The sequence below is a fragment of the Oncorhynchus kisutch genome, linkage group LG28 (genome assembly GCF_002021735.2).
Source record: "Oncorhynchus kisutch isolate 150728-3 linkage group LG28, Okis_V2, whole genome shotgun sequence".
Classification (NCBI taxonomy): Eukaryota; Metazoa; Chordata; class Actinopteri; order Salmoniformes; family Salmonidae; genus Oncorhynchus; species Oncorhynchus kisutch.
The window spans coordinates 9,158,527-9,174,313 of record NC_034201.2 but is presented as its reverse complement, the minus strand read 5'-3'; the positions used below and the strand labels follow the sequence as shown (position 1 = coordinate 9,174,313).

General features: G+C 43.0%; 1 protein-coding gene across 1 annotated transcript; it reads left to right on the top strand.

The window, feature by feature from the left end:
• The first annotated feature begins 1,621 nt into the window (after positions 1-1,621).
• LOC116358111 (uncharacterized) lies at positions 1,622-15,087 on the top strand. Its single transcript, XM_031807779.1, has 4 exons — positions 1,622-1,915; positions 6,687-8,863; positions 9,831-10,136; positions 14,228-15,087. Exons 2-4 carry the CDS (start codon positions 6,703-6,705, stop codon positions 14,491-14,493), a joined length of 2,733 nt encoding a protein of 910 aa, XP_031663639.1. The 5' UTR covers positions 1,622-1,915; positions 6,687-6,702; the 3' UTR covers positions 14,494-15,087.
• The last annotated feature ends 700 nt before the right edge of the window (positions 15,088-15,787 follow it).

Here is a 15,787-nt window from a genome sequence, read left to right as displayed (position 1 = left end):
TGTAGTCAAGATCATGACATCATTGTGCTGACTAAAGTTGTCAGACTTCATTATAAATGACTCTCACATGTCCCCACCCCCTCACTCTCTCTCTCGTTCTCTCTGTCTCTCTCTCTTACACACACACACACACACACACACACACACACACACACACACACACACACACACACACACACACACACACACACACAGAGAGAGAGAGGCATGAACAGTGTTCTTCATAATGAGGGATGACATCAATATTTTGTCTGAATGGGGTTATTTTCTGCCTATGTGTCCTAATTTTGACGCCAAACCCACCACTGGTGTGCATGGCCAAAGAGCTCTTTTTTTTATGTCATCCAACAAGTGTAAACACCTGGAGTTTGCTAAATGGCACTGGTACTTGAATTGGAACCGGTGCTATGGTCAGATGACATGAAAATTGAGCTCTTTGGCCACGCACTCCAGTGGTGGGTTTGGCATCGAAAAAGGATGCATAAGCAGAAAAGAACCCCATACCTACTGTAAAATATGGTGGTGGATCAAATCAAATCAAAGTTTATTTGTCACATGCGCCGAATACAACAGGTATTCAGGCAACCTTCTTTGATGTTATGGAACTATTTTGCTTCCACTGGTCCTGCGGCCTTTGTTAAGGTCAAAGGCATCATGAACTTTACCCAGTACCAGGACATTTTAGCCAAGAACATGGTTGCCTCTGTTAGTGAATCTACCAGCAAGACAATAACCCAAAGCCCACACAACAATTCATAAAGAAATAGTTAATTGACCACAAAATCATCATCTTGCAATGGCCATTTCAGTCTCCGGACTTGAACCCCATTGGAAAAGCAGGTTTGAACTGAAGAGGGCAGTCCATAAGCGCAGACGAAGGATATCAAGGATCTGGACAGATTGTGTATGGAGGAATGGTCTAAGATCCCTCCCAATGTGTTCTCCAATATCATAAAAAAAAGGCTCAGTACCGTTATCCTCGCAAGCTGATGTATTGAAACATGGGTGCCAATCATTTTGACCCATATATATATATTTTTTTAAATAGTATCACTTGTTAAAACAAAATCTCTTTCTCTGAGCAATTGTATTAGTATAAAATAATACTATTGTGCTTTTTTGTGCTAAAAATATAGCTCTGTATTTGTAATATTTTATACAGTCTTTTTTGCTAATCTTTTTCAAGGGTGCCAAAAATGTGGGACCTGACTGTATATCGTCAAAAAATAAAAACACCATGTTGGATGTGTGTGTGTATTTGTGTCTGATAGACACAGACCTTATTTGTAGGTTATGTAGGCTAGGTCAAGAAGAGGTTGAACAATGGCTGAAACTAAATGTTCTAGTTCTATAACTACAATGACACAATCGATTTTATTCAAGCTTTCACTGTTACATAATTTCAGCACAACACTGGCTTGTAATAGGCCTGCCTCCCACCCCGTCGAATGACATTGGAGAATACCACTTTATACTACACACGTGCTTAAAACGAAGCTTAATTTGCTGGCTGCCTTATAACATTTTTCTTGCCATTGGTCTGGAATGATGTCATCCACTGCACAGACCACAGACCCCACCTCCATACAGCACCGCCTGTCTTAGTGTCTTCCTCGCTCTCATTCACATATACAGCCGAGAGCACATTGACACATGCCCAAGCACTGACACTTTTTATAGTGGTGATATTTTTTTATTTTTTGTTAACAATAAGAGATGCCGTAGTGTCGTAGGGCCTCTATTTTTATATGCAAGCTTATTCTTGCACGGAAAACGGATCCGCAAAATGTGATAGGTCCTCCAGTGTAGAAGAGGATACCGTTAACTAAAGAAATGTCTGGACAACATCAATGAAAATGTAAATAATTATATTACACGGAGAGCATGAAGATACAACGGAATTGTCAATCCTAACGTAAGTGAGTTTATTTTAAATATTTAACCAGGCGTAAAGTATCCTGACGAACAAGACTCATGTCTGATATAAAATTACTCCGAATATTATAGGCTATTGTTGACACATGAGGATCCAGCACTATGGCTACGTGTTACACACTTATGCATATAAGAAACACGCCAATGCGTTAGGATGCAGCCTGGTCTCACAGACTAGACTCCTAAGAACAGTGATGTCCTCAAACTAGTTTTCCCTTTACTGAGACACCGGACGCTATGTATCCATTTGACGCGACACTACGAATCAATTTCATTTAAATTCACCTTCATTACTTATGAACTGCCCAACAGAGGATAATACCACCAACCCTCAATCTCTGCAGTTTTTGCCAAAATAAGTCATATTATTTATCAGGACTGTAGAGAGTGAAAGTGATAATGGATGATGATGATTCATTTTCCATGGCCTAATGCTGGAGTTGTGGGACATACATGCTACAAGGCCATAACCATTATTTCTTATATATATATCTTTTTTGCATGGTTTTCTTATTAATTATTTACATGATGTGCGTTTTTGCAAGTCACTATTCAATACTAGTATGTATTCTAATTTTGGCAATTTTTATATAGCCTAGGTCTAATCATTTCAGCATATCTATATCCTATATGCGAACAAAGGGCAAACGCCGCTCATGGAGATGTACCCACTGCTTCTTCTTCCCTGCCATCCACAGAGAGACGGGACCCTAAGCATAATGATGTGCGACAATGCGCAAAATCATTTCACTCTCTTATGATTTCACCTTATTTAAGTTATTGTCTTCCTCTGTTATTTAGCAGTCAATTTATTATGTTTTTTTTCACCAATGCCCGTTGTTATTATTCTCCTTACCTTGCAGGCGCAGCATGCCGTTATTTGTCCACAGCAAACCGGGATAAATAGTGTTGCAGGTAGGCCTTTGTGTGAACGTGTAGATAGGTAACCAGAGGTCACGGAAGGCTTCAAATAGGCCTCACAATTTGATATAATTTCAGCAGTAGACTGATGTGCCATAACAGATGATACAGTGCATTCTGAAAGTATTCAGACCCCTTGACTTTTTCCACATTTTGTTACATTACAGCCTTATTCTAAAATTGATTAAATTGATTTTTTCCACCTCATCAATCTACATACCATAATAACAAAGCAAAAACAAGTTTTTAGATTAATTAGCAAATTTATGACAAAAAACTCCCAGAAATATCACATTTACATAAATATTCAGACCCTTTACTCAGTACCTTGTTGAAGAACCTTGGGCAGCGTTTACAGCCCTTGATGCACAGATAGTTTCAGGTCTTTCCAGAGATGTTAGAAATGGTTTGAGTCCGGGCTCTGCCTGGCCACTCAAGGACATTCAGACACTTGTCGCGAAACCATTCCTGTGTTGTCTTGGCTGTGTGCTTATAGTCGTTGTCCTATTGGAAGGTGAACCTTCGCCCCCAGTCGAAGGTCCTGAGCGCTCTGGAGCAGGTTTTCATCAAGGATCTCTCTGTACTTTGCTCCGTTCATCTTTCCCTCAATCCTGACTAGTCTCCCGGTCCCTGCCACTGAAAAACATCCCCACAGCATGATGCTGCCACCACCATGCTTCACCGTAGAGATGGTGCCAGTTTTCCTCCAGGCGTGACGATTGGCATTCAGGCCAAAGAGTTCAATCTTGGTTTCATCAGACAGGCCTGATTGGTGGAGTGATGCAGAGATGGTTGTTCTTCTGGAAGTTTCCCCCATCTCCACAGAGGAACTCTGGAGCTCTGTCAGAGTATCCATTTGGTTCTTGGTCAACTCTCTGACCAAAGCCCCTATCCCCTAATTGTGCAGTTTGGATGGGTGGTTCCAAACTTCTTCCATTTAAGGAAGGATGGAGGTCACTGTGTTCATGGGGACCTTCAATGAAGCAGAAATGTTTTAGTACCCTTCCCTAGATCTGTGCCTCTACACAATCCTTTCTCAGAGCTTTACGGACAACTGTCAACTGTGGGACCCTATATATGACAGGTGTGTGCCTTTCCAAATCATATCCAATCAATTTAATTTACCACAGGTGGCCTCCAATTAAGTTGTAGAAACATCTCAAGGATGACCAATGGTCTGGCCACTCTACCATAAAGTCCTGATTGGTGGAGTGCTGCAGAGATGGTTATCCTTCTGGAACTCTGTCAGAGTGACCATCGAGTTCTTGGTCACTTCCCTGACCAAGGCCCTTCTCCCACGATTGCTCTGTTTGACCGGGCGGCCAGCTCTAGGAAGAGTTGTGTTGGTTCCAAACTTCTTCCATTTAAGAATGATGGCGACCACTGTGTTCTTGGTGACCTTCAATGCTGCAGAAATGTTTTGGTACCCTTCCCCAGGTCAGTGCCTTGACACTATCCTGTCTTGGAGCTCTACGGACAATTCCTTCGACCTCATGGCTTGGTTTTTGCTCTGACATGCACTGTCAACTGTGGGACCTTATAAGGACAGGTGTGTGCCTTTCCAAATCATGTCCAGTCAATAGAATTTTTCCACAGGTGGACTCCAATGAAGTTATATAAAAATCAAGAATGATCAACGGAAACAGGATGCACCTGAGCTCAATTTCGAGTCTCATAGCAAAGGTTCGGAATACTAATGTATTTTTTGTAAATCTGTTTTCGCTTTGTCATCATGGGATATTGTGTGTAGATTGATAAGGAAAACATTTATTTAATCAATTTTAGAATAAGGCTGTAACGTAACAAAATGTGGAAAAAGGGAAGGGGTCTGAATGCTTTCCGAATGCACTGTATGTGGTGAAAGATCCTAAAGAGACAGACAGTGCCTTGTGAGTCCAACATGGTCCTCTACTTCAGACTGAGACTAATCATCAGGTCACCTCTCTACATTCACCTTTGTGACATTCAGGGACAGAATTTCAAAAATGTTCTAGCCATTCTATCGCCGTGACAATGATCACATAATGGTATAGCGGGTGGAAGTCTGTCTTCTGCACATCCGAAGCGTTGTATCTATTAGAGGTAAGCCTATGTTCTTATTCTGTAGCAAAAACATTACTTTTACACCCTTTATCAAGCCTCCACATTCAGAACATCCTTTCACACAATATATGTAGGACTACTGGCTGCAATTGTAGATATGGTGACAGTAATGGTCAGAATGGCACCAATGAACAATAATGATGATGACAATGATCTCTAGAGGCATTGCTTGCTGCAAGCATTTGCTTAAGTATGTTTTTGTGATTTGCACTGTGTTTTTGGTCTGACTGTTCTTTTGACAGTATGATTCAAAAGGACCAATACACCGCTACACTGTGTTCATTTATGTGCTGATGAGGTGTTTACAATGTGTGAGTGAAAAGTGATCAGAGTGATGTTGACTTCCACCATGACAAAACTGGGTCAATGTAACCCCGCCCCCCCCCCCCCTCCACCACAGGCTACGAAGGCAAGGCTGAAAAAGGGAAAAAGATGAGGATGCCATCACCAAGCTCTGTGCGTGGACGTATGCATGTGGAAAAACGCAAGCATGGTGTGCTTTGTCTATGGGTCACTATGTGTGTTGCTTGGGAGTGAATAATCATTAGTGCCTTTTGCCATGTATCTTCCTCCTGTCTAGTCTGTGGTCTACCCTGTCACGTCATATTCTGTCTTTATCTCGCTGTCCTCCCGTCTCTCTATTTCTCTCCCAACCTTTCTCTCGCTCGTTATCTCTCTGTACCGCCCTGTCCCAGAGAATCTTCTTTAATGCAACAAAAAAAAAGCTAATTAATGGGTTTTGTCATCGTAAGTAGTGTTTAGTAGATGACAAAAGTCTTTAGTACCAATGAAAATTAGGCATCAATTTTACTGTCTTTATTTAAAGGGTAGAATCACATGATAATAATAATACAATATCTAAAGCTTTGCCCAAAATGTCATCTCTTCTCCAGTCTTTATTCAAGTATTTCATGACGAAGTGCTTATTTATAGGTTACGACACGTACATCGATGGTCATTCAGTGCCTGTGGCAGTAACAGCCAGCTCTCTAGTCTGTTTTGCTATGGTAAAGGGCCTTCTCTAACAGGGAGATATATTTGTCTGTTTATTTGGTTCTACCTCATTTCTTCAACCATTCGATTGAGCTAACTTCAATTTCAACAAAATGTTCTTAAAACAGTGGTCTCTGCCCTGTTTTGGCAAAACCATAAAGGCTGTATTTTGGTCTTTTGGTTTTGATTTCATTACTGTGTGTTTTTGCTGTATTTCTTTCCAAATCCAATGGATTATATATGTATATTAAATATGCTTCACATATTCTTCTGATCGTTCACTACAGTAGTTGGCAGCAGTAGTCAAGTAATAGTCACGGGGATGTGTTCTTCTTGAATTCGAACTCTGCAACAATTTACATTAAATGGCTTTATTATGTGTTATCTATAAGAGAATAACACATGTAAATAACTTGTTTACTAGGTATGTATAGAGACTGTTTCATAGTATTGGCCAAAGAGCGTTTTGTTCAAAATTAAACCAAAAGCAAGAGCAAATGTGGGAATTGTCCATAACACCATACTGCATACCTAGTCTGTTGCAAGGTAGTTACATAGCTTGGTTGTTCCACTGGTCATTACTCTGGCGTAGGACAGATGTGATGTGAATGTGGCTTCAAATTAAAAAAATGTAATGATGTTGATGCCAACAGTCATTTAAAAATGTTATCTGAATACAATCTTGACATTGTTTCTCTGTTTCTTTCTCCCCTATCTCTTACACACACACACAGCTTTGCGTAAACCCAGATGCCTCCACTCCCTCTTGACGAGCGCATAGTGGTTATTCAGCGCCCTAAAAACTTGGCCCTACCTGGGTCCTCCCCACAGCCCCACTCCCATATAACAGCCCATAGCAACAAACTTCTCTCCCGCCCTTCTCATCCCCACCCTCCTCAGTCCTACCCCAATCCTCCCTCCTCGAACTCACTGTCTTTGGAATGCAAGCGCAGATCATCATCCCATCTGCAGAAAACCAAGGTCGACAAGGCCATTGTCTCAGAGGATACCAGACACACCCCTAGCCACTGTCACAGCAACGGGACAGTGACTCTTGGCCCTAGTCCACACCAACACACACATACGATCGACATCAAGTTATCTGTGAACAAAGGAACAAAAGGAGGGGGGCACAGCAACACTTTAGTTCGCAGTGGGAGTGTGAAGGGGAGCAAAAAAAGGGTTTCGTTGCGCTTGGATCCAGGATACGGGGAGAAAAACACTGGAGGAACATCAGGGAAGCCTGGAGGAGCAGTGCAGCAACTCCAAAACCACCCACAGAACCAGAGACAAGCCTCACCAGGCAGTCACCATCAGAATAATCTGTCTGTGTCCCCGGGAGGAGTCTTAGAGTTTGTCCCATCTCAGAGACAGCAGTCCAAGTCCAGAAGAGAGAAGGTGCAGAACGTGTCCTCCAAAGTCTGCTCTGCCAGCTTCCCTCCCAGAGGTGCCCGGGAAGTGCCCTACGTGGGTAACAAAGAGAATTCCAAACTGGGACCTGTCCATCAAAACCCCAACCCCCACAGCCTGCCCGGCCACCACAACTCTGTCCCTGTGCCCCATGCCGCTGTTCTAAACTCCCACTACCCTGTCCCCCCTCCCTCCCACCACCCCCGTGCTCCTACCTCGTTTCAGCAACCCCTCAACCAGTCTCGTCCAGCCCGCGGCAGGGACCATCGTCCTCAGATCCTCCACGGCCTACCCCTCTCCCCCTGTTCCTCCCGTGGAGGTTTCCCCAGCCCAGACCACACCTGTACCATTGACTTCTCCCATCCCTTCAGCTGTGGCTGCTGGAAGCTGGTCCGCTGCAGGGGGGCCAGGGGACGTTCTGCTGGCTGCCAGAGGGGTGGGGGGAGTCCGTCCTCCTCTTTCTCCTGTGGCCACGGCCACGGGGTTGTAGGTGTGAACCACAGAGGGGGCGCAGCAATGGGATTAAGAACTCTTGGGGGATGTTTGTCCACAGCCTCCACCACCAACACCTCATCCTCCAACAGCACTGTGTCGGACTGCCGCACGGGCTTGCTCAGACCCCTGCGATGTGCCTCCTGCTCCGGGGAGGCTGGCGCCTTTGAGAGTCCTGCTGCATTCCGCAAAAAACTGGTGGGGGGATGCCTGCCCTGTACCCCACTATCGTCCTCAGCCCCGCTGCGAGCCTTACAGAGTTGTGTGAGTGGCTGCAACCCCAAAGCCAGTCAGGCCGGCAGCTCTACCTGCAGCTATTGTAGCAGCGACCCTATAGTTGTCACCTTCAACCCCCGTCGGGGCGGCAAGCCCCCTGGTATGGGCAGGGGTGTAGGGGCAGGGCCCCCCATGGGAGTATTCCCCGCTGATGATGATGATTACAGCGTGCGCACAATCTGGCCTGAGGAGCTGTCGAAAAAGATGACCGGGTCTAAAACCCAACAGAACCAGCAGAGCTGTGCAGGGATGGGGATGGGAGTGGGGAAGACAAGTGTGGGTCAGAACCAAAACAGCAGCAACGGAACCAGCCCTGTCACCCTGGACTGTAGGAACCTATTGGAGTTCACCCGGAATCAGATAACAGACCACGCTGGCCGACGCCGGCTTCAGCAGGGCAAGATGGCCGTCCTAGATTTTATTGGGTCTGGGCCTGGGCGAGATCCAGACCAGGACTCCCTAAAGAGGCTCTGGAACAAAGGTGGGGAGTCAGGCAAGGTGGATGGCATGGGGCAGGAAGGCAATATTACATACCCTCGCACCCCTTCCCCCCGCACCCCCTCTCCCCAATCCCCTCCCTCCTTTTCACCCCCACCGTCAGCTCCCAACACTCTCCTCAAACCCAAATCCAGACAGAGAGATGCAGACGGACGCCATTCCCTCCCCTCCGCCCAGTCCCTTCACCTGGTCCTCAACTCACTCAACAGAGAGCAGGACGAAGAGAGCGGCAGAGGTAAGGGTGTCATACACTGGTTTTTGTTTCAGTCTCTTAGGCTATACTTCTGCTGATTTTTGGCAGAGATAGTTACAGAAACAAAATTTCCAATTGAGAGACCAGCTTTACTGTCTGACTGCATAAATTACCATTTTAGGGAGAAAATCTCTTTCATCCTATTCTTATTCTCCTGACTGTCTCTCTTTCTCCATGCTTCCCTCGCCTATCTTTGAAATCTACTTCCTTTCCTGCCAATCTCATTTTATATGTTATTCTAACATGTTGGTTGTTTAAAAGGATCCCAGGGATAATTACTTAATTATAGCCTGGGCTCCAGCGTAAAAAGAGACAGAGAGGAGCAAAATGGAGGGATGGTGATTGGAATGCAAAGAGAGCTGATAAGAGCGGGAGATTAGAATAGCTGAATTAATTAAAACAATTTCGGGGAAATTGAGTCGCTGACACTGAACCCTGTCAGTGGGAGATTAAGCTGTTCTCATTTAAATGACAAAGCCCAAAAAGCTATGATGTACTCTCTTTTCTTAATAGTTACATAACTGTAGCCTCCTCCACTCTGTTAAGTGACTGCCGGATATGTTGATGACATAGAGTATAGAATAAAGAATCACAAGTTTCAGAAGCTTTTTCATATCTGTACGTTTCCCTCCTGTTTGGAGAACATGTATGAAATGATGAAAGCATTAGCAGTTCCTCAGAGCTGCAAACTTCTTTGCTCTGCAGGAGTAAAGTGAATTTCAATGATACTCCTACTCAACAAAAACCATAAATGAGATATATTGTACACTTTCATTGTCTCTCCGTCATTCACACATCTCTTCATAAGTCTTTCTATCTCTGATGCTTGATTTATTTTCTCTGTCTAACTCTGGTATACTTCAGGGTGAATGCCTGTCAGTGATCCAAATCAAATGAAATTGTCCTTTCTAACAGCAATCTCTCACTGCATTGTGTTGTCCTCTCCCAGTGCACCTCACTCTGCCGCTCTCCTCCTCGCTACCGGCTTCCCTGTCAGATGAGAATGGGATGACCCCTGATGTGGAGAATGCGGTGGTCAGCCCCATCCTACCCTTCCTCTTCCTGGGCAACGAGAGGGATGCCCAGGACCTGGACCTGCTGCTGCGACTCAACATCGGCTACGTGGTCAACGTCACCACACACCTGCCCCTCTACCACCTCGGCTCCGGCCTGGTACGCTACAAACGGCTACCGGCTACCGACAACAGCAAGCAGAACCTACGACAGTACTTTGAGGAGGTGTTTGAGTTCATCGGTGAGTTGAGCAGTATCTACCTAAGGGGTGTCAAACTCATTTTGCCCCAGGGACTGGTCTTCTATCCATAGTTTTGGGAATTGTCTATGCTCCCTGACTGTCTACCTTTCATTTCGGTGATTATGAGCAAGCCTGACACAATCAAGAAACTGTGTCGCCATCGCTCATCCATATACAATTGCAGTCGGAAGTTTACATACACTTAGGTTGAGTCATTAAAACTAGTTTTTCAATCACTCCACAAATCTCTTGTTAACAAACTATAGTTTTGGAAAGTCGGTTAGGACATCTACTTTGTGCATGACACAAGTAATTTTTCCAACAATTCTTTACAGACAGATTATTTAACTTATAATTCACTGTATCACAATTGCAGTGGGTCAGAAGTTTACATACACTAAGTTGATTGTGCCTTTAAACAGCTTGGAAAAATCCAGAAAATGATGTCATGGCTTTAGATGCTTCTGATAGGCTAATTTACATCATTTTAGTCAATTGGTGGTGTACCTGTGGTTGTATTTCAAGGCCTACCTTCAAACTCAGTGCCTCTTTGCTTGTCATCATGGGAAAATCAAAAGAAATCAGCCAAGACCTCAGAAAACAAATTGTAGACCTCCACAAGTCTGGTTCATCCTTGGGAGCAATTTCCAAACACCTGAAGGAACCACATTCATCTGTAGAAACAATAATACACAAGTATAAACACCATGGGACCATGCAGCCGTCATACCGCTCAGGAAGGAGACACGTTCTGTCTCCTAGAGATGAACGTACTTTGGTGCAAAAAGTGCAAATCAATCCCAGAACAACAGCAAAGGACCTTGTGAAGATGCTGGAGGAAACAGGTACAAAAGTATCTATGTCCACAGTAAAACGAGTCCGATATCGACATATCCTGAAAGGCCGCTCAGCAAGGAAGAAGCCACTGCTCCAAAACCGCCATAAAAAAGCCAGACTACGGTTGGCAACTGCACATGGGGACAAAGATCGTACTTTTTGGAGAAATGGTCTGATGAAACAAAAATATAACTGTTTGGCCGTAATGACCATCGTTATGTTTGGAGGAAAAAGGGGGAGGCTTGCAAGCCGAAGAACACCATCCCAACCATGAAGCACGGGGGTGGCAGCATCCTGTTGTGGGGGTGCTTTGCTGCAGGTGGGACTGGTGCACTTCACAAAATAGATGGCATCATCTAAGTAAAATTATGTGGATATATTGAAGCAACATCTCAAGACATCAGTCAAGAAGTTAAAGCTTGGTCGCAAATGGGTCTTCCAAGTGGACAATGACCCCAAGCATACTTCTAAAGTTGTGGCAAAATAACTTAAGAACAACAAAGTCAAGGTATTGGAGTGGCCAGAACTGTGGGCAGAACTGAAAAAGCGTGTGCGAGCAAGGAGGCCTAGAAACCTGACTCAGTTACACCAGCTCTGTCAGGAGGAATGGGCCAAAATTCACCCAACATATTGTGGGAAGCTTGTGGAAGGATACCCGAAACGTTTGGCCCAAGTTAAACTATTTAAAGGCAATGCTACTGTAACAGTATAACTTTAGACCGTCCCCTCGCCCAGACCCCGGCGCGAACCAGGGACCCTCTGCACACATCAACAACAGTCACCCACGAAGCATCGTTACCCATTTCTCCACAAAAGCCGCGGCCCTTGCAGAGCAAGGGGAACTACTACTTCAAGGTCTCAGAGCAAGTGACGTCACCGATTGAAACGCTATTTAGCGCGAACCACCGCTAACTAAGCTAGCGTTTCACATCCGTTACACTACCAAATACTAATTGAGTGTATGTAAAGTTCTGAAACACTGGGGAATGTGATGAAAGAAGTATAATCTGAAATAAAAGATTTTCTCTACCATTATTCTGACATTTCACATTCTTAAAATAAAGTGTTGATCCTAACTGACCTAAAACAGGGACTTTTTACTAGGATTAAATGTCAGCAATATTGAAAAACTGAGTTTAAATGTATTTGGCTAAGGTGTATGTAAACTTCCGACTTCAACTGTATTTATATGTACATATTCTTGTTCACCCCTTTAGATTTGTGTGTATTAGGTAGTTGTTGGGTAATTGTTAGATTACTTGTTAGATATTACTGCACTGTCGGAACTAGAAGCACAAACATTTAACTTCACTCACATTAACATCTGCTAACCATGTGTATGTGACAAATACAATTAGATTTGATTTGTATTGTAGGGTCCATTATAATTTCCACAAAGTTTCGATTTGGTTTTAGTCATTTTAAAGTATATTGTGTGTGTGTGTGTGTCCCTCCCTCCCAACACACACATTTTGTTGTGCTACAGCCAAAATTAAACATTTATTAAATTGAAACTTTTTTTTATCACCGGCCAACGCACGATACCCGATAATGTCAAAGTACAGTTATGTTTTTCTACATTTTTTGAAATTAATAAAAAATGTATATCTGTAGGGTCAATAAGTATTCAACACCTTTGTTATGGCAACCCTAAAGTTCAGGAGTAAAAGTTGCTTAACAAGTCACATAATAAGTTGTATAGACTCACTCTGTGTGCAATAATAGTGTTTAACATTATTTTTTAATGACTACCTCAGATCAGGGAGGTTTACCAATGCCACACAAAGAAGGGCACCTATTGGTGGAAATAAAAAAGCAGACATTGAATATCCCTTTGAGCATGATGAAGTTATTAATTACACTTTAGGTGGTGTATAAATACACGCAGTCACTACAAAGATACAGGTGTCTTTCCTAACTCAGTTGCCGTAGAGGAAGGAAATCGCTCAGGGATTTCACCATGAGGCCAATGGTGACTTAAAACAATTACAGAGTTGAATTGTTGTGATAGGAGAAAACTGAAGATGGATCAACAACATTGTAGCTACTCCAGAATACTAACCTAAGTGACAGAGTGAAAAGAAAGAAGCCTGTACAGAATAAAAAATATCCCAAAACATGCATCCTGTTTGCAACAAGGCAATAAAAAAATGTGGCAAAGCAATTCACTTTTTGTCCTGAATATAAGGTGTTATGCTTGGGGCAAATCTAATACAGCACATTGCTGGGTACCACTTTCCATATTTTCAAGCACAGTGGCTGCATCATGTTATGAGTATGCTTGTAATCAATGAATTCACATTTCAGCAGGATATTAACCTATAAAAAATGGCTAAAAACCCACTCTGGAGTTGCTTACCAAGAAGACAGTGAATGTTCCCGAGTGGCCAGTTACAGTTTAGACTTAAATCTACTTGAAAATCTATGACAAGACCTGAAAATGGTTGTCTAACAATGATCAACAACCAATTTGACAGAATTTGAATCATTTTTAAAAGAACAATGGCCAAATGTTGCACAATCCAGGTGTGGAAAGCTCTTAGAGACTTACCCCAAAAGACTCACAGCTGTAATTGCTGCCAAAGGTGCTTCTGCAAAGTATTGACTCAGGGGTGTGAATACTTATGTAAATTAGATATTTCTGTATTTCATTTTCAATAAATTATTAATAAATAATATCTAAAAACATGTTTTCACTTTGTCATTGTAGGGTATTGTGTGGATGGGTGAGCATTTTTTATTTTTTTATTTTATTTATTTATTTATTTTGAATTCTGTCTAACACAACAAAATGTGCAATAAGTCAAGGGGTGTGAATACTTTCTGAAGACACTGTACATGTATAAACTGTAGATAAAAAAATAAATAAAAAAAACACCAGCTGGCCAGATTGGACCCCCTTGCTGGACCGGATCCGGCCCGCGGGCCATATGTTTGACACCCCTGATCTACCTTCATTTTCTATCTCACCCACTCTCCTCGTTCCTGTCTTTCAGTCTTTATCTCTCTGAGCTTAGAAGTATTTTAGCACTGAGATAAGGAGAGGATCATGATGATTTCTATGTGAAGTCTTTCCTCTGATCTCGTTCTCTGATTTCAAAGTTTTTGACTGGAGAGACATTTAGGAAGCTATAAATGGATCAAAAGGGAAGATGGGAGTACTGGAGAGTCAGATCCAGAAAAGGCTGTGGAATAGATGAATTCCAGTGATCATCCTTGACAGGAATCTGATAGCCACCTATTTTCATCCACAGAGGAGGCTCACCAGAGTGGGCGAGGAGTGTTGATTCACTGTCAAGCGGGCGTGTCCCGTTCGGCAACCATCGTCATCGCCTACCTGATGAAGCACACCCTTATGACCATGACTGATGCTTACAAGTATGTGCGTGGCCGTCGTCCTGTGGTGTCTCCCAACCTCAACTTCATGGGTCAGCTACTGGAGTTTGAGAGAGACCTCAACTCCGGGGTCACTCCTCGCATCCTGACCCCCAAACTCAGCGGCCTGGAGACCCAGGTCTGACAGCGGGATACGAGGAATGGAGGGGAGGAGGAAACCAGCATTGGGCCAGCCATAGTTTTGTGAAGGAGAAGCTAAAGGTAGAGCAACAAAGAGGGGAATGCTGATTGACAGAATGTCCCTATTGGCATAGATTAAGAATAAAATATTGAAATAGTGCACTTTCTAGAGATTATAGAATAAATCATTTGATTGGTTAACTCATAAATAGTCCCATTTTTGGTCAACCTAATCCTCATCCAATACCATTTGTAATTATGTGGTTTTTATATAATGCTTAGATATCATTATTTACCATGATCCACAGTAATCAGATGGCTCATGTGATGCTTGTGGCATAGAGCATTAGAGCATTACAGAAGTTAAGGAAGTGCAATGAGTCCTGGTCTGACTCAAGGCTGTCATTTACAAAATCCATAATGCATGCAGAACCAGAATAGAAACAACTACAGTGACACTCCATCATTCAGCTATGACAGCAATTACTATCCATAGCCCCAGAGAGGGTATTCCAATGTACTTTATCAATTTATCAATATGTTTGGTTGTTTCAATTGAAGTGGCCCAGTCCCAGAGGATAGCTGATCTTACCATATTGTTGGTTTTTTATATTCTTCCCCACTGGGTCAGAAATGTCTAAATTACATTTTAAAAATTAAATATATAAATATATATACATATACATACAGTGGGGCAAAAAAAGTATTTAGTCAGCCACCAATTGTGCAAGTTCTCCCACTTAAAAAGATGAGAGAGACCTGTAATTTTCATCATAGGTACACTTCAACTATGACAGACAAAATGAGGGGAAAAAAATCCAGAAAATCACATTGTAGGAATTTTAATGAATTTATTTGCAAATTATGGTGGAAAATAAGTATTTGGTCAATAACAAAAGTTTATCTCAATACTTTGTTATATACCCTTTGTTGGCAATGACAGAGGTCAAATGTTTTCTGTAAGTCTTCACAAGGTTTCCACACACTGTTGCTGGTATTTTGGCCCATTCCTCCATGCAGATCTCCTCTAGAGCAGTGATGTTTTGGGGCTGTTGCTGTGCAACACAGACTTTCAACTCCCTCCAAAGATGTTCTATGGGGTTGAGATCTGGTGACTGGCTAGGCCACTCCAGGACCTTGAAATGCTTCTTACAAAGCCACTCCTTCGTTGCCCGGGCGGTGTGTTTGGGATCATTGTCATGCTGAAAGACCCAGCCACATTTCATCTTCAATACCCTTGCTGATGGAAGGAGGTTTTCACTCAAAATCTCACGATACATGGCCCCATTAATTCTTTC